General features: G+C 34.2%; 2 protein-coding genes across 4 annotated transcripts; both read right to left on the reverse strand.

Annotated features, from left to right (window-relative positions):
• Nucleotides 1-262: 262 nt before the first annotated feature.
• On the reverse strand, nucleotides 263-2,342 carry LOC105831329 (protein YIF1B-A). The gene is made up of 4 exons (XM_012671380.3): nucleotides 2,170-2,342; nucleotides 1,595-1,683; nucleotides 1,072-1,410; nucleotides 263-921 (listed from the first exon to the last, which is right to left on the reverse strand). Exons 1-4 carry the CDS (start codon nucleotides 2,198-2,200, stop codon nucleotides 394-396), a joined length of 987 nt encoding a protein of 328 aa, XP_012526834.1. The 5' UTR covers nucleotides 2,201-2,342; the 3' UTR covers nucleotides 263-393.
• Nucleotides 2,343-2,623: 281 nt separating this feature from the next.
• On the reverse strand, nucleotides 2,624-6,509 carry LOC118644756. 3 transcript variants are annotated; one of them, XM_036284081.1, is made up of 5 exons: nucleotides 5,466-6,509; nucleotides 5,073-5,164; nucleotides 4,267-4,983; nucleotides 3,988-4,153; nucleotides 2,624-3,897 (listed from the first exon to the last, which is right to left on the reverse strand). In XM_036284081.1, exons 3-5 carry the CDS (start codon nucleotides 4,973-4,975, stop codon nucleotides 2,682-2,684), a joined length of 2,091 nt encoding a protein of 696 aa, XP_036139974.1. In that variant the 5' UTR covers nucleotides 4,976-4,983; nucleotides 5,073-5,164; nucleotides 5,466-6,509; the 3' UTR covers nucleotides 2,624-2,681. The 3 variants fall into 3 exon arrangements, with proteins under 3 accessions (XP_036139974.1, XP_036139973.1, XP_036139975.1); XM_036284080.1 differs by having other exon boundaries at nucleotides 5,070-5,164; XM_036284082.1 differs by lacking the exon at nucleotides 5,073-5,164.
• Nucleotides 6,510-19,782: the final 13,273 nt, after the last annotated feature.

Below are 19,782 nucleotides of genomic sequence, written 5' to 3' on the forward strand. Positions count from 1 at the left end.
ATTAATTATAGAGAAACAGATTTTTCAAATATCACTCGATAGGAAGTTATCTAAAAAAATTTTTAGATATGTCATGTATCAAAATTTATTAATTATATAGATGTATTCATATTGCTTAAACTCTCCAAAAAATTTAGCACTTAAAATGAGATGAGTGTGGATAAGTGTACATTCGGGTGTCCAAAAAAATTGATATTCACTAGAGAAAAAAATTCCTTGTCAAATGATAGAGACGACTTGGCACATTATACACACATCTAAATGATAATGTAATCGTATATGAGATTTTATTACAAAAAATGTACAGGTGACATTAGTAACCAAATAATAAATATACACATTTTCTTTTCTTTTTTTCCTCTCGCTGTTTTATAAACTTTGTGTGCTTATTACTTAAACTAGATAATATGACAACCACCACATTAGAAGAGGTTGCACACAAGCCAAGGACAATATGAAGTAAAGCCGCCTTTTATTACCAGAGGCCGTGTACGAATGGCCTTGTGGAATGACTCTTAATTTTAGAGATCGCATTAGAAAGATACCTAAGGAAACACTGAAGTACAGTAGCATCACAAAGTAGCCAAATTTCCGAAATAGCAATGATATCAATAGAGACGCATTAATACCAACGTATTTATAACCGCAGTATGCCAGCAAGTCTAATGTTGCTAGACTCGTTTGGAGATTCATTACGTACAAACTCACGGTATGAACGACCAATTCGAACACACCCCAAGCGAGAGCGGAGCTAGCTAATATACCTAGTTGTTCGTGAGTGAAACGTCCCTGCATGCCTAAAACTAATCCTGCCGTAGCAACGTATGTGAAAAACGCCATTGTTGGAATATACATATCTGGTGCGTTAATCTCATAACGCGGTTGCAATGGTACATCTTGTTCATATTTCACAGACCAATCCTGTAAGAAGGAATTATCATTGAATTTGCGTATTTCATATCACCTTGGATTAATCGAGACGTCTTTTCTTTTGCTCTTTAAAAATGTATTTCTACATAAAGCACATTGATAATAAAACGTTTTTTAAAAAATGTTTTCTATAAAACTTACCTTATGTGAAAATGGGAAGAACAACAACATTAATTTAGCGAAGACGTAATTAGTATTTACAGCAAAGTAATACTTCAATGCTGTAACTGGCACAAACTTTTCAAAATGTTGTTTTCCAGTACCAACCAACGCATTTCCATATTGTACAGCCATATCTGTGACAACTGGCTGAGCCAAAAATTGGGTTGCAAATTGTGGATTCATAAACGTAGTCTCTGATCCCCCTCGGTTATCGCCGGGTGGATAATTTGTCATCTGCGGATTGATTCCATAGTGGGGTCCCTGTCCAGGAATATTGAAGCCATATTCTGAGTTATTCGAACCATTATTCATGGGTACCTAGAATTAAGTTGATAATAAATACAAAAAATCTAATATAATAAATTCCGATTTGATAAATATATAAAAATATAAGCAGAAATAATTGATGCAAACTTTTACTAATAGAATAATAATTCTGTGTTTAATCTATCTTGTAAACAAGACTATAAAAAGGAATAATTATACATTTCATAAAATTTACCTGTTGATTATACATATATGGATTCTGTGCCATCGGAGGAATTGGTGCAGATAAACCAGCCGATGGATCTAATAATCTCTTTGGTTTTCCTGTCGATAAACAATTTATCTTTATATAATATGAAAATAACAAAATTAGCTTAATCATGTCATTTAACAATGGCAATAAAATTAACATTCCTCATTATATTAGATTGGATAATAACAAAATTAACAATCAGATTCACATGCTATTTGAAATATAGGGAAATATGTGCAAATATATAAATATAGCATATTTTTTTGCTCTTTGCAAAATTTTTGATACTTTCAATCGAAAAGAATTATTTTTCCTTAATTATATGCTTATTTCGTTTTCGTTGAATGCAGAATAATAACATAGTGCAACTGCAAAGAATAGATCTATCACAATAACTCGTTATTACATGACTTTACTCGTAAGAATGATTCCTGTAAGCTGTAGGTTTGCTATGTCAGTTTTATGAATAACATTATATGAATAAATGAAGGGGAAAACACGGAACACATGGAAAACAGAGGACAAGTTTACATCAGGCGTTCGTAGGTTACACTTACCTCGGCGTGCGTTCGAATGATTGTAATTCATACTTGTACAATTTATCTCACGTTTCAGATACTCCCTTATCGGCTACGCAGCCCAGTAAACTAAGGTTTTGCTCGTACGGACTCCGATTATGTACTCTTAAATGATGAAATCACAAAAACAACTTGTACTACACCACGTCGCCATGTTCTACTTTTTTTGTCTGATTGGTGTGATTATGAAGACTAGAACCAGTGTTGCCAACGCGTTTTAAGTCTTTCCTACAGGGACACGTCTGAAATCCTACACGCAAGTGTCAAATCCTACTATAATTTTAATCTATATGCAAAAACGTTTTAATAATTTAATTAATTAAAAATAGTTGTTAAAATGTATAAATAAATATAATATATATATAACATTTATAATATATTTATTGTAATATTTTATATAATGAATATAGGATTTTATCAATAAATAATATAATTTTATTTAATATATTATTTATTAAAATTTCAGAAATATAAAATTTTTGTATTGCGCATTACAAAGATTGCACATAATCTAAACCGTAATCTGAATCATATGGATCCAAATTTTCTTTAAACGGAGATTGCAAAAGATCATTATTTAATAATCTCTGTTGGTAATCTTTATTTGAAGTGCTAGAAGTTTGTGGAACATCATCAAAAAATTTATTTTGTTTCGTGTATGTTGCCATAGTTCCTACTTGATGAAGAACTGAAGACGGAAATTGATATTCAAAACAACACTTATTTATTCTTCGAAGTCCTGCTCGTGTGATCAGAATATTGTTAACTGTATCTTGATGGAGACGATTCCGCAAAGGAGTTTTAATTATTTTCATTTGACTAAATGCTCTTTCTACCTCTCCATTAGACCATGGTAATACGAGGCATTTTAATGCTAAATCCACAAGTTCCTTAAATGGATTTTTGCCAGATGCATCTCGATATTCTTGCACTTCAGTCCAAAAAGAAATTGTAGTTGTTGTATTTTGCCATTGAATAAAAGAGAGCTTTGACCATTGATAATCAATTTTTGTTATATCATCTTTTGTTTCGTTCATTAACTTTGCGAGAGGAATCACAGATGGTTTTATAGCGCGTAGAGAGTTTTCAGGAGAGAGAAGAGAAATATTGAGAAGAATGTCTATGTTATCTGGAAGACGTTGTTGAAGTTGACTAACTAATGCAACCACAAAATCTATGCATCTAGTTCTAATTAGTATTTCATCGTCAATTGTTAATAAATTATTTGTTCTGGCTTCCTTCATTTTTTCTTCGAATTTATAACCAAGATATGGATGCGGATGAAGATAATCTTTTACATTAATTTTTAAAAGATCTTCTTTACATCCAGTTATAACGATTCGTTGGGCAAGTCCTTTAATAAGAACAGTTAAATCATTTAAAAGTTTTACCGGATCCCCATTATTGGTTTGAAATGCCTTGTTAACAGACTCGGTTTCATTTAATATTGGTTCCAAGAATATAAAATATAACTTATTACGAATATCCGTGTACATATTATATAGGAGCTCTGCAGCATAACATTTGTCAGCAGTTCGTCTCAAATAAAAATGAGTTTTGAGCTCCAACCATTGTTGCAAAACTCTACGTACTGCATTTGCAATCGACAGCCAACGAGTAGCTGCTACTTGTAAAATTTTTAAAGGTTCTAAACCATCATTTAGAGCTTTGAAAAGAATTTTGTATTGTTCTCGCCGTTCTGTAGATCTAAAAGAACGAAAAAATTTAATAGTATATATTAAATTTATTTTTCTCATGACTATTTATAAAAAAAAAATAAATCGGCAACACATTTACCTTGAAAACCAATTATATGTTTCACTGATTAGAAATTCTAAATTCCGAGGAAGAGTATCTGCCACTGCATTTGAAATAGCCAGCTGAATAGAATGACACACACATCGAATCAATAACAAATGAGGTATTTCTTCTTTCAGTTGACGAAAAACACCATTGTTAACGCCTAAAAAATATTAATAAAAATAAAATTTAAATTAAAGAAATTAAAAGACACAATATGTTTTGTTTAATTTTATACATGTATATATATCAAATTAACGAAAAATAAAAACATACCTATCATAACAGAGGCATTATCCGTTCCAAGACCTCGCATTTTTTGTACAGAAAGACCATATTCTGTAAGAGCAACTTTGATTGCTTTTACTATAGATCGCGCATCACCTCCTTCTAATGATTCAAGCTTTAGAAAAGTGGAAATAACATTTTTCCTTTTTACAGAAAAATAAATTATACAAATTCCTAATTGTTTTAATACTGCAATATCTGTTGACTCGTCAATTAGAAGGCTATAAAAGCTATCTCCTATGTCTAATCTCAAATCAGATTTAAAATGAGGTGCAATAATATTTTTCAACACTGCAGTAGCTTTTGATCTATGCAGTTTAATTTCGTTATTTATAGTTTTAGAAATAGGTTTAGTAAGTGCACTTAAATGATCAATGCATCTTATTGCACAATGACATGTAACAAAAAGTACCATTTTTAACTCAAATGTAGCTGTTTCAAGAGAATAGGTAGAAGCTTGGTCAAATTTCAATTTTGATTGTCTGTGACTCGAAAATGGCTCAGCAGCTTTGATATGCTTTGAAGTCTTAGTATGTTCTACAAGAAGAGCATGATGTGCTTTTAAAATGCAGCCACAATATTTACAAGACACTGTACTTTTGTCTGTTGGAGTTTCTTGAATCCAATCCTTAAGTAATGGATCTGATTCCCATTCTTTGCGATATTTTTGAGTATAAGGAACTTTCCTCTTTGACATTTTGTAATCTATTTACAAAAATTAATATTTTAAAAATAATATTGTTTATTTTATTATCATTAAATATATATAAGAATAATAATATAAGTATTACCACTTTTATTATATTTTCTGTAAAATTATTAGTAATGTATGTTGCTTGCAATTTGTTAGTTGTATTCTTCAAAGAAAAATTTCCAGAAATGTGTTCTATAAAATTAATAATAGATAATATCTATTATTTTAAATATATCTGAACATTATAATGATTATTCTTATATTTTATATTAATGTGTATATAATAATGTGTGTGAATGTGAGTGTGAGTGATTGAGTGAGTAAGTGAGTGAATAAGTGCGTGTGTGTGTGTGGGGGGGGGGGTGGTAGTCAATTTTGGTACAAAATGAGTAAGTGTGTGTGTGGGGGGAGGGGTATGTGTTTGTATACGCGAAATAGATTCTGTCACATATATATAATAATATTATATTATTATAAAACAGTATTTACGTACCTATGTTTCATTAATTTAAAGTAAATATGATCTTTAAACTATCATAAACATTAATTGAAATAAAAATAGTCTTTCTGTCTCTCTCTCTCTCTCTCTCTCTCTCTCTCTCTCTCTCTCTTTTTGAGGAACGTGTATATTAAAATAAACTTATTCTCTCTTTTTGCTCTTTTCTGTTTTGTGTAGCCTTATGCTAATTTCAAAAACTGTTTAATCTTCTTTTTCTCAGCTATATCCAGATAATTTGTACCACATATATTTTTACACTTATATATTAATCACATTAATATTACACTTTAGTATCACAGCTTTCATATTACGCATATAGAAGCCACAACTAGTGTGCATTGACACGCAACACATGCGTTTCCATCTCTCACAATTATTTTCAATTGTTTTCACTATTTAATATCAAAATTCATAAAGATATTAGCTGCACTCGAAATGTCACTTTCATCATTCTATCTTTTATTTTCGTGGAACATAGAACAAAGATAGAATAACTGCATTCAGCAGACAAATCAGTGAGCGCTTAGTGATTATTTATGATTGGTTTCTGCATTTAGATCTAACAAAGATCTAAGTACAAGAACCAATTACATTAAAGAATCACTAAGGGTGCCGTCACATGAGGCGTAACTTGCGTAATGCCTAACTTGTGTCGACCAATCACATCGTCGTAGGACACGCTAAAGACGTCTTTAGGAACACAGCCAAGATAGAAAATAGTAGGATATTTTTTGCTTTCCTCCAATCATAGAAATTAAATACTACTATATTTCCTACGTACTACAGCCTGTATAATTTTCCTACATTTACTTAACCCAAAACTACCAGACTTAGTAGGATTCCTACTGTATTGGCAACACTGACTAGAACCACAGGAGACCATAGACTAACGTAGACGGAGCCTTTCGAAGAGGGGTAGCTGATTTTTGCGGTAAGGGGAGAGGCTAGGAACTTCGGTCAGTTCCGTCGCGATTCGACTATGTTCGGCATTATATCGTCCGTCGTTCACTCGCTCACGCTTTCTTTCTCTCTCGCTCTCTCTCTCACTCTTGCAGTCATATTCTCTCTCGCTCGCGCTCTCTTTCTCTCTCTCTCTCTATCTCTCTCCCTCTTGCAGTCATATGTCGAATTATTAGTCGAATATTATCGAGCGTACCCGAATTCAACCGAAGTTCCTAGGCTACCTCTTCACCCCGAATATCAGCCCCACTGATCTCATTAAAGTGGATATGGCATACCCTAATAATCTGAGGTAAAAAAGTGTGACCAATAGAATACCGGAAGCCATTAAAGTTGTAGTCAGCGTACACGCTTTTGGCGGAAAATTTGAATGACTAACACAAAATATATGTGTTAAATAAGATATATTGTAAAAATATAAAATATGATTATAATGTAACCAGTAAAAATGAATTAAAAAATTAATTAATTTACAAAATATATTAAAATGTATATGTTTAGTAATTTGAAATGTTCTAAAATATTAATCTGGAATGTGTTTATTTGAATTTTTATAATATTGTTTTATATCATACATATAACATTTAATATTATGTATTTTTTTATAATTGTAAGTGACTTTATAACAAATATTTTGTAATATTTAAAAAAATATTTGGTAATATATAACATTTTTATGTATAAATTGAGTCAAAATATATAAATATTTTATTAAATAAGAGGATAAATAAAAGATTAAAAAATAAAATTTTGCAGGTGTCTAAAAATCGTAAATTTTTATTTATGACCATCTTGTTAAATAATTTTACTAATAAATAATACTACTACTACTAAACTTATAAATAAGTTTAAAGAGTATTGTTATAGCTTATTTTGTCCTCGTGTCCTTAATTGTGTTGTAGTAATCCATACTTGCAGTTTGTAAAAAAAGTAACTATTAGACATAGATTAGTATAGATTTATTTAATATTTAAGTATAAATATTATAATGTACATAATAAAATGTATATACATGCACTATATACATGCACAGCATAGAAGCAAATAGAAAATAAGATAATTTTTTTATCGCGTTTTGTAGAAAATAGTAATAGAAAAGTAGTAATAGAAAAATGTTATTTTGCGTGCTTTATTAAACTTTGCAAGTCACATGCTGTGCTATTTAAACATAATGACAATAATGTTACATTATAAATATATTTTATAACATAAAATATATGAATTCAAAACAAACGTATCACTTAAAACTTAAATTTGTAATTTAAAGCAACGTAATAAAAATGTGTATTCAACAAATACTTATGTACTTATGAGGTACATATTTGAATCCAGATACATTATATATTAAACATATTATTATTAAACTTTTCAGACTTAACCTTACTCACCTATGAACGTTTGTTGTTTATTTTCACTTCCTTTTCCACAATAAACACATTTTTTAATTTTGGAATCTTACTATTTTACTATTTTACTATTTTTATTATAAAAAAGTAATATTTTGGATAAAACTGCTACACATCTACGTTTATAGATAATTAATTACACGTGGAATTTCGTATCATCGTCACAGTAAACTGTGTTCGTATTCGTATACACCGCCATATTGTGTACAGAGACTACAACCTTCAATTGGTCACACTTATTTCGTCCTATGCCATATCCACTTTAATGAGATCAGTGATCAGCCCCCTCTCGCCCTAAGTGATAGGTAATAATGCTCCGTCTACGAGTCTATGGCCGGTATTCATAGTTAAATCTTATTTCAAGATCGTCTCAAGCAATGTCTTAAGATGCTAATACGGCTCTGTGATTGGTTGATGGCTTCTTAAAACAGTACTTAAGATGATCTTAAATATAAGACCCGACTATGAATACCGGCCTATGACCTAGTTTATACCGAGCACTTGATACGCGTATCAAATAGTAAATAACTAGTGAATGTGTTTAATCATTGGCTGATCAGCTTAAATTCACTACTTGATACGCGTACCAAGTGCTCGGTGTAAATTAGAGCAATGACCTAGTTTACACCGAGCACTTGATACGCGTATCAAATAGTAAATAACTAGTGAATGTGTTTAATCATTGGCTAATCAGCTTAAATTCACTACTTGGTACGCGTATCAAATAGTAAATAACTACTAAATGTGTTTAATCATTGGCTTAGTTTACATCGTGCATTTGATACGCGTATCAGGTACCATATTCGTATCAAATTCGTACTAAATATTTAGTACGCACGATGTAAACGCTGCCGGATCAATTTGGTACGAGCGTATCAAGTAGGAGTATCGTACTAAACTGATACGCGTACCAAGTGATACAAATGTCGATGTAAACGCATAAAACGCATTTTAGAGAGAATTTAGCAATTGAGCATAACCTCAGTGCTAAAATCTAAAAACCGGTGTGAAAATGTCTTAGTAGGAGACATCAACATGAATTAAATTTGTATTATATTTTTCACAGTACATGCTTAGTACATTCGATGTAAACGCGCCCGTACTAAGGCTTTGGTGCGCACCAAACTTAATACGCGTACTAAGGTTTTGACGATGTAAACTAAGCCATTGGCTGATCAGCTTAAATTCACTACTTGATACGCGTACCAAGTGCTCGGTGTAAACTAGAGCAGTGCTTGAGCCTAGTTGCCCTTTTCGAGCCGATTCCCGAACGCGCCGCCTTCTATGCCCCCACTACCGCGCGCGGCCTTGACGGCCGAGCCGCCGATCTCGCCCGTACGCTTTGTCTCAGGAGCAGCTCTGTATAAGAAATAGTGCCCTGCACAAAATTCATTAAAATTACTTTAAGTAAATAATTTTTGTTTTTATAAAAAAGTATTAACTTTTTTATTACTAATTTATTTTATGTAGTATAACAATATTTAAAAACATAATATGTAAATTAGAATTTTGACAATAGTTTTCCACATCATCCGTGAGATACTATTATTGATGCGTTTTTTTTTTAAGTGGTTTCCCCAGTAGGCCTAATTCACTAAAAGATGAAATATAATATACAGCTTGGCAGGAAAACAAAATTTTATATATTGTAAGATATATAAAAACGACAGGAAAATTAGAAGAATGCCAAGCTATATATTATATTTCATCTTTTAGTGGATTAGGCCTACTGAGAAAACCACTTAAAAAAAAGCATCAATAATAATACCTCACGGGTGATGTAAAAATTAAACTATTGTCAAAATTCTAATTTATATATTATGTTTTTACGTATTGTTATACTATATATAAAATAAATTAGAAATAAAGAAATTAGTACTTTTTTGTTTATAAAAACAAAAATTATTTACTTAGAGTAATTTTAATGAATTTTGTGGTGCAGGGCACCATTTCTTATACAGAGCTGCTCCTGAGACAAAGCGTACGGGCGAGATCGGCGGCTCGGCCGTCAAGGCCGCGCGCGGTAGTGGGGGCATAGGAGGCGGCGCGTTCGGGAATCGGCTCGAAAAGGGCAACTAGGCTCAAGCACTGAACTAGAGCAATGACTCGACCCGACTCCGGGTCAATGGTCTGTTCTTTTTATCTTCATTTCTTGCACAGTATTTATTATCACTTTTTTTGCAGTGGAAAAGAACAAACCATTGACTCGAATCGAGTCAGCAAATCGAAAACGGTATAAGTTTATCGTAGTCAGCCGTGCTAGTGGTGCTAGGCTGTACGCAGTTGTATGTTTGGTATAAGAAAACTGAGATAAGTACTCTAAATGTAAAATTGCTAAGATTTTTATTATAAATTTGCATTTATTGTCAAATGCTTGTCGTTATACTCCATATTGTTTCCGGTAAATCACTGTCGCCAGCGCCACCATTTGGTACTACATTTCTGACAGATTTTCGCCTCATTTTTGGAGGCGAAATCAGGCTTAGGCCGGAATTCATAGTCGAATTTTATTCAAGTTCCAGCTTAAGCACGATCTTGAAACGTCAATGCTGTTATTTCATTGGTTAAGTAAGTCTCAAGTCGGCTCGAAGCTAGACTTAAGACAATGCTTGAGCTTAAGATCGGTCTATGAATCCCGTCCTTAGTTCGGTACTTCGGTCTGCTTCGGTCTCCTGGTTCTAGTCTTCATATTCGGATTAGTCGTCACTAGTTCTGTTGATCCATGGTTTCATAAAATCAGCCGATGTTTACGTTCGCACAGGTCCTTCATGCTCACCGATCTTTTAAACCAAATAGCGTTGATTTCGCATGGCTCTGAATTTCATACGGCCCTAAGTATCTGTCAGCCAGCTTCATTTCTGGGCCTTGCTGAGTGCGTCTGGCCACTAAGTCGCCCTCGCGATAATCTTGCTTTCTTCCTTTTCTTATTAAAAGTACGTCTGTTTTCTTGCAAATTGCTATATTTTGGCTGGCGTCAGCTCTTATTAGTTCGTCTCGAGAATCTTGGAAGGACTGAATCCATTCTGCCTCTAAAATTTCCTTGATCTCCGGACAGTCTTTTAATCGCGGATGCGTTCCGAAAAGAATGTGAAATGGACATGTTCCGATACTTCGGCTCGTCGTGGTATTCAAACATTGCTGCGCTATATCGATATATCTATGCCATTCTTCCGGTTTTGGTGCTGCCAGCTTAGTCAGCAGTGGTATAAGTACTCTATTAATTTGCTCGACTGGCCATTTCCTCGTGATACTCCAGTTGTAATCAGGATATGTTCTATATTTTCTTCTTGACAATATTTCTTAAATTCTCCCGACGTGAAGGCCATTCCTCTATCCGAGATGATTCGTCGTGGATTGCAGAAGATGATTGCTTGCTTTTTGAGACGCATTAATACCTCTTGCGTACTTATAGATTTAGTAGCATATAGCCACGTAAATTTCGAAAAAGCGCCGACGATCACTAGTATGTGCTTATAGGACTTCTTCGTGGAAGGCAGTGGTCCGAGGTGATTCACATGCAATGTGTCCAAGAGGGCACATTTCTTTTGTCAATCGGATGCAAGAAACATTCCTGCTTCCCTTGTTTCCTCTCTGCTAGAATGCACGAGATGCAATTACGCACAATTCTTTCGATTTTTTGCCGCAAATTCGGAATCCAATATAATCGGTCTTTACCAGACTCTCGGTTTTGCCCACAGAAAAATGTCCTCGCTCGTGAGCGTGTCAAATTATCCTCTTTGGCACCACAAGCTGTAGATCGTCATTAGACTCTCTGAATAATAAGTCGCCTCTCAACACGTAATCCTGAGCTTGTCTTCGAGCGATCAAATCGCAAAGTCTCCTTACGTTATCATTCTCTGCTTGCGCCCTTTTAAGTTTAGTAGTTAATCCCTCGTCGGTCTTGGCGATCATCAGGCACGCCGAACGGGTTACGACTAAGCGCGTCGACGTGGATCATCGCTCTACCAGGGCGGTGTTCAATGCTGTACTGGAACTCCTCCAAGAACAAAACCCAGCGTGCAACTCGAACGCATAGGTCCTTCTTATTCATGGTAAGAGTGAAAGCACGACAATCAGTCACTATCTTAAACATAATGCCCAATAAATAAACATGGAATTTCTTCAGAGCTTTGACGATAGCCAAAACTTCCAACTCATAGGTAGTGTACTTGGCCCAGTTGGTGTCGTCTTTTCACTGGCATAATAAACAGAATGAAAAAAACTGTCTTCGTTGTTTTTCTGGAGTAGAATCGCACCATATCCAAGTGCGGAAGCATCCGTGTGCAACTGCGTGTCCGCTCCAACTCGGTATAAACTTAACACGGGTCTCTCGCATAGTATTGTCTTCAATCTTATGAACGCATTTTTCTCCTCTGTGCCGAAACAAAACTTCGCTCTCGGAGGAGATTCGACAACGGGCGTACTATTATTGAGTATTCAGGGACGAACTTCCGGAAATAATCGCTCAATCCCAAAAAACTCTGCACTTGCCTGACACTCGTGGGCTCCAAAAAATGTCGCACTGCTTCCGTTTTACGCTCAGACGGTCGCACGCACTCACCTTCGATGATGGCCAAGGAATTCAACCTTGGTCTGAAGAAAACAGCATTTCCTCCTATTTATGGCTAACCCAACTCTACTTGCAGTCTCCAATACTTTTTCGAGTCTTGCTATGCCGACCTTGATATCTGTCTGACGGAATAATCAGGTCGTCCATATAAGCCATAACTATCTCTCTCTGCATCAGATCTCTAAAAACCGAATTTGACATATCGTTGGAATACAGCTGAAGAATTACAAAGGCCAAAAGGTACCCTAAGAAATTCATAATGGCCATCTGGCACAATAAAAGCTGTATATTTGCGACTTGCTTCGTCCATTTTCACATGGAAAAATCCGTTTTTTAAATCAAGCGTAGTAAACACTCGAGCTCTCTGCAACAGATCCAACTGGTTCTCAATCAGCGGTAAGGGATATCGGTCCTTAATAACTTTTCTGTTTAGTAGCCGATAATCCACGCATAATCGAATCGATCCATCTCTTTTCCGCACAAGCACCACAGGACTAACGTAATCCGAGGTCGATGGCTGCACGATACCCTCGGCAATCCACTCGTCGATCTGCACATTAACCGCCCGTTTTTCCGACTGAGATAATCGCCTCGCAGATTGGTAAACCGGCTCTTCATCTCTTAATACAAGTTTCATTTTTATGTCGCTTTTGCACGTCTTATTTGGTTTATAATTTTCAACAAGATTTCGCAACGCTACTCGCTGCTCGGTATCACTGCAAAAATTATTCGTCTGATCCGCATCGCGTTCCACATCGTCTGTTACATTTATATAAAAAATTTCCGACACTGAATTTTCGACATCGCTCTCATCAATTGACTTCGGTAACGCATTAATAGAAATATGACCTCCCCGTATATTAACTTCAACCGTATCAAGAAAATCAGTTCCTATCAATACCTGGTGCTGCATTAATGTGTCTGAAACTACTTGTATACGCGCAGGATATACGTCCGTCGGTGACGATCTTCGCCTGAAATTCTCCTAATGTCATGTGATCCGATCCTATATCGCGAAAATGTATTCCACCCGATTGAAATTTCGGAAGACCTAGCTTCTTGTACTCATCTTCGCGCATCAACGTAAGATCGCTTCTGGAGTCTATTAAAGCTTTTATTTGACATCCGTTAATCGCGATGTCTTTAATGTATTTCTGAGTCGTCGGTCGCGTTATAAGACAATTACTTTTCGGAGTTTCCGTTTTTTTAGAACACTTCGATGCAATGTGTCCACGCTCGTTACAATTAAAACATTTGACGCCTTGCTCTTTTGTCGGACAACGCGCGCTCACGTGATCCCGCATACCGCAGTTATAACAATGTACAGTCGCAGATTTTTCTTATCGCTATCGATTTTGTCGTCTTTTCTTCCTTTGATTTGATTATTACCTTTTCCGTCCGCTTTCATACCTCGGTCCCGAAGAGTTACCCTGTCAAAAGCCTCTATGAGTGCGTTCACCGTCTCGAATCCCTGGATGCGCGCCTGATTCCGAAGCATGCTCCGACGATGCTGGAACATGCTTTTCAGCTCGGCCAGGAGTGCATCGAAAGGCATCCCCACATATTCTGGTTTAGAATGGAGCCATTCAAGTGCCCTTCCCTTTAGCCGTATGCCGATCACCAATTTTATTGTATCATCCTTCAATTGATAGGTCGTCTTCAGCAGTCAAATTCGCCTTTCCCATACTTCGAAATCTTCTGATTGTCCATCAAAATAGCCTAGCAGATTTGCAATAGCCGCCACACCTTTTCCCTGCGCAGGTTGACCTTGCGCATTGCCGGTGCACCGCCGAATCTCATCAACTTCTATAGACTGATCTCTTCCTTGTTCCCGCCGCATTATTTCAATTTCATGACGCGCCAACTCCAGTTCGCATTGCATTAACTCTTTCTCCTTTCGATACACTTCAATCTCTCGTTACATGCCACGCACCTACTGTACGCTTGACGCACCCGCTCGTGAAATATTCTCTGTATCGTCACATTGGTCATGGGACTCATCGTGCTCATTACACAGCCATGCGCCGCTTGGATCCGCCTCTATTAATCGGTTTATCAATTCAGCTTTGTTACCCGTCACGGGAAGATTCAGTCTCTCCAACATCTCTTTAAGCGCAACCACCGTAAATTGACTCGGATCTCTCATCTTCAAATTCTTGTCACTCGTTACTCGTCGTCTTCAGACCGAATTATACACGTCAGCTGCTCTTCAATTGTACTTCGTAGTTTCTGTCTCCTTACTTTCACTTTTGTCCGGGCAAAAATACTATTTACACGACAATTTCTTTCTTGCGCGTTTAACACATCTGATATATCGACCTTTTCTTTTGCAAAGATTCTAGAATTTATTTTTCTGGCTCTCACATTCCGGCTGAGTCCCCCCAAAAAGTTGTAGAATATGATGTGAGGAATATAAAGAAGGATAGAATCGCTTAATAAGCAAGAAAGTATATATTAATAAAATACAGGTGCGATATAAAAATTGGCTCGCGACTTGCGCTGTCGTGTGATCCCACACAGCACACTTTATCCTGAGGATATCCCTAGGTTATCGAGATATCCAATTGGACATATTGCAATCCCATGAATGTCCTACGGTTATTGCGATATCCCTCGGATATCTGGTGGATATTGCGATATCCTGTGCTGTGTGGAATTGCTCCGGTATCTCATCGCAAACTGCCGAACGCTCTCACGTGAAAATACAATGTAAACGCCTTACAATGCAAAGTAGATACGAATTGTTCACGTGAAACATATACTGAGACATACAGTCAGATCGTGTACAACATTTGCAAATAAATATGAAAATCGCAAAGATACATTTGTTCCTACACTCTCTTTCTATTAGTGTTGAATAGAAAGAGACAGTAACTTGAAACTTTTCACTTTTCACTTTTTATCCTAGGGAAAAAGTTACATGATCGATCCCCACAAGAAGATCGATATCTTGACCAATTATAACATTTTGAAACAATATCGATTTTTCTCATGTTGTATTAATTGTAAATATGTGTGCATCTTCTTCTGCTTGAATTGCCTTGATTTTCGCTAGTTTCATTTTTTCCATTAAAAATTTAACAAATTGTTTTTATTATTTTTCATTTGCAAAAAATTTGTCGGGTTTTGTTAAGGGTTTTATGTCGTCTTTGAGTCTAACAATAAAAAGATTTTACTGTAGAAGTTGACGGGAAAATAGATATAATATTAGATAATCATAATACGGCACTTTTTATAGAAGATTAATACATAGAGAAAATTTTAATTTACTTTAATTTTAATTTAAAAGTGTCTAGTTGATGTATCATTTTTACCGATAGTTTTTTATGAAATTGCTTTTTTTATATGTACATTCGATAGGAAATTGAATTTGCAACAAAATAGGTATTTTGTACTTTTTTCATAAAATGCATAACTTTCGAGATATATATAATATAAAAAAATCTTATCGTTCAAATCCAACCACAAAAGCGAAAAATTGAATAAAATGCCTAACTTCCGTCAATGATATCTCTGTGATTATTAATCACTTCGTCGGCATTGACGCCATATAGCGCGGAAAATATGTGTGCCCCAGAGGGCATTGACGCCATATGGCGCACATCGTTTATTCTTTAATCGACTGGATCGATTTGCATGAAAATTGATATCTAAAGATTTTTTGTGTCGCTGAATATGAATCCAAGGTCCAAACTCCAAAATTCAAAATGGCGGACCTATAATAGCGGACCCAATATAATCAAAATTTTCCGATTGTTATGAAAGCTGGTATCTAAGGTTTTTTGGGGTCGCTGAGTACGAATCCAAAATTAAAACTCCAAAATTCAAAATGGCGGACCCAAAATAATCAAAATTTTCCGATTGTTATGAAAGCTGGTATCTAAGGGTTTTTTAGATGGCTGAGTACGAATCCAAAGTCAAAACTCCAAAATTCAAAATGATGGACCCAAAATAAATCCAAATTTAGCAATTCAAAAATTCCTGTATTATGAATTTTATCTAAATAAATTAAATTAAAATATTTTTGGTCCGCCATATTAGATCCGCCATTTTGACTTTTAAAATTCTGTTGTCTGATTTGTAATCAGCGACCCCGAAAGCTTTTAGATACAAAATATCTTTGAATTGCGATTACTTTTTTTTCTTGCCCACAGGAACACAAACCGTGAAATTTCGCCTGCCGACGAAATGGTTAATGGAGAATACTTTCGCGATTGCACATTTTGTTCGTTATAACGTATACTTTAAGTTTTTTAATTAAAACAAAGTAGGTAGTAATTAAAAAAAATTATAACCAAAAAACTAAAATTTTTTATGGTTAAAATGTTATAATTTTATCCTTTCTATTTTTTTTATTTTATGGGCACTTTTTCGTACGTTTGCTTTTTTTATATGTGCATTGATAGGAAATTTAATTTGCAACAAAAAAAAGTATCTTATACTTTTTTCATAAAATGCATAGTTTTTCATAGTTTTTGAGTTATATATAATATAAGAAAATACTTTTCGTTCAAATCTAACCGCAAAAGCGAAAAACTAAGTAAAAATGCCTAACTTCCGTCAACGATATCTTGGTGACTATTAATGGAAAATACTTTAATGCTCATTTTGTTTGTTCCCAGAGAACATTATGACGTCTTAAAGACGTCTAAAAGACGTCTTATATTTCTATAAGACGTCTTATAAAACTATCAGAAAGACGTCTTTTAGACGACTTTAAGACGTCTTATGACCCGATTTAAGACGTTTTTAAGACGTCTAAAAGACGTCTAATTTTTTTTATTTATGACGTTTTTGAGACGTCTTATATAAAAATTATTTTAGACATCCCTGGCGAAAAAATTTCTACAAAATTCTAAAAAACTACAAAAATTTACAAAAGTATTCCAATTCTGGCATTTTTTTGTAGTTTTTACAGAAAAATGCTAAATTTGAAACACACTTTTGTAAATTTTTGTAGTTTTTTAGAATTTTGTAGAAAATTTTTCCACCAAGGATTCCAAAAGCTAGGTTTATTATTTTTTATTTTTTATTATTTTAAACAAAATACTTTATATTTATATTTCATTATTTTTATTTTATTATTAAGATAAGTTTTTTTATAAATAAAAAATTTTATATTATATATTTCAATTTTATTTCATGTTTTCGTGATTGGAAATTACAGAATTTTACAGAGATACTGGATTCAGTCACATATTTTACAGCAACTTAAGCGCAACACTATTATCGTCCGGTTTATTAATTGTCAAAAACTGTTGTCAGAAATGTTGTCAGAAAGGTTAATTATTTCCAATAACAGCCTACACACGCGATACGTACGAGAGTTAAAAAGTTGTGTTGTATTAACGTATTCACACTCGGCTGCGTTACACAGCAAACCGGGACAAAACGTCCCAACACACACGCGATACGTGCAAGAGTTCAAAAATTGATACGGGATAAGCACGTCGATCGACTTGATCGCATCACACGGCAGATTTGGTTATGTGCGTCATTCGACGTCTTAAAAACGTCTTTCTCAGACGTCGTAAAGACGTCTAAATGGCGTCTCAAAGAATATGTCTTAAAAAGACGTATTTTAGACGTCTTAAGAGAGACGTCTAAAATAAGACGATTTTAAGACGTCATAAAGACGTCTTTTAATAAAGTCTCAAAGACGTCTCTTTTAAGACGTCTTAAAGATGTCTTTTAGACATGCGTGTTGTCTGGGTTATAATGTATACTTTAAGTTTTTGTAAGCATATAATGGATCCTATTAAAGCAAATATTAGTTATAAACAAAAATGTAAAAATTAGAACTTTTTGCAAATTTTTGTTATTTTTTGCCATCGTTTTTTGCTTATTTTTTGATTTTAAAAAATTGTAAAATTTTTTAAAAATACACATCCAATAGGAAATTGAATTTCCTACAAAAATGTTTTATAGCAATTTTTTTGTACTTGCCTTCATTTTCGAGATATTTCGAATTTAGTGAAAATTTATTCTTTTTCTCCACATCTCGAAAACGCATCCCTGAATTTAATACCATTTTGCGGCTTTTCCACTTTTTTGGTCTAATATACCATAACAATCAATAAAATTGGTTGAAGGAATTAGTTGCTATTTAAATCCTACAATTACTGGCCTTAACAGCAATTTTGAAACACAGCCCAAATGTCATAAAACTAACGTACTTTGTTTTACCTTAACGACATTAAAAATTATATTTTATTATTTTTGCAATTATAAACTAAATAAATAATTATCATTAATAATTAATGTTAAGTTTATAGTTAAGTTTGAAATTGACATATAATAATCAAATAATAATCGGTTAACGTAAAAATTATTCAAAAAGTTCATGTTGTAGGTATTATTATAGAGAATTATAATTAACGTCACTAATTAGTCACTAATAAAACCTTATTAATATATCGTAAAATGATCAATTAACTGACGTTATTAATTATTCAAGAATATGACGTCGGAAATACGTTGTAGGATGGATAAATGACTGATGTAATTAATAGGTCAAAAAATGACGTTTATTATTTAATTTGGTAACATGACGTTCACGACCTCAAATGACGAATTATTGACGTCCAGGACGACACCTTGCTACCTGGGTAGCGATTTGCATGTAATATATATTTTCGTGCAGGAGTGTTATTATACTATATTGGCTTAATTGTTCACACGAATGGTGTTTAATGAGAATTTTATTAAATCAATAATAGGAATAATACACACCTTGTATAAAACGTCGGATTGAAAAGAATTTAAAAATATTGACATTTTGCAAAAAATGGAATTCTCAATAAAACAGTTACGTGACATCCATGAGAAATCTACGTGATTTTACGAGAATTACGTGAAATTTAGGTTTTTCCACAAGTTATCCATGGATGCAATGTTCTTTTTTCATCATTGCATCAAATTTTTTTATCCTCGAAATATCTATTGTAACATTTTCGACTGGTACGGATTAATCGCTCCGGAAGCGATTAATGACTTCATAAGGGCAATTTTTTAGCTATTTTTCTGAATAAAGGAATTTAACTGTGATTGGCCAGTTCTAGAGGAAAAGAACCTGAGACAGATTAACCTAGTATCGTTTGAAAAACGCTATTAGATTTTCTGTGGATATATTTGTTAAGAAATATTTATAGGAAATTTACATTTCGAGGAATGCTGCGCGCTCGTCCACAAGTTAGTGCACGGCGCCGTCAACAGGCGGCATAACTCTCTCGGAAGTAAGGTGCAACCGACGCGCTATCAAGACCCGTAGCATGATTAAGACAAGCAATAATTAACTTCCTGTCTGATGTGGAAGAGGACCACCGCATAATCACTTTTATGATTTACTTATTTAACTGAGTAAACAATTTGCTAT

Source organism: Monomorium pharaonis, chromosome 3 (genome assembly GCF_013373865.1).
Source record: "Monomorium pharaonis isolate MP-MQ-018 chromosome 3, ASM1337386v2, whole genome shotgun sequence".
NCBI classification, from domain to species: Eukaryota; Metazoa; Arthropoda; class Insecta; order Hymenoptera; family Formicidae; genus Monomorium; species Monomorium pharaonis.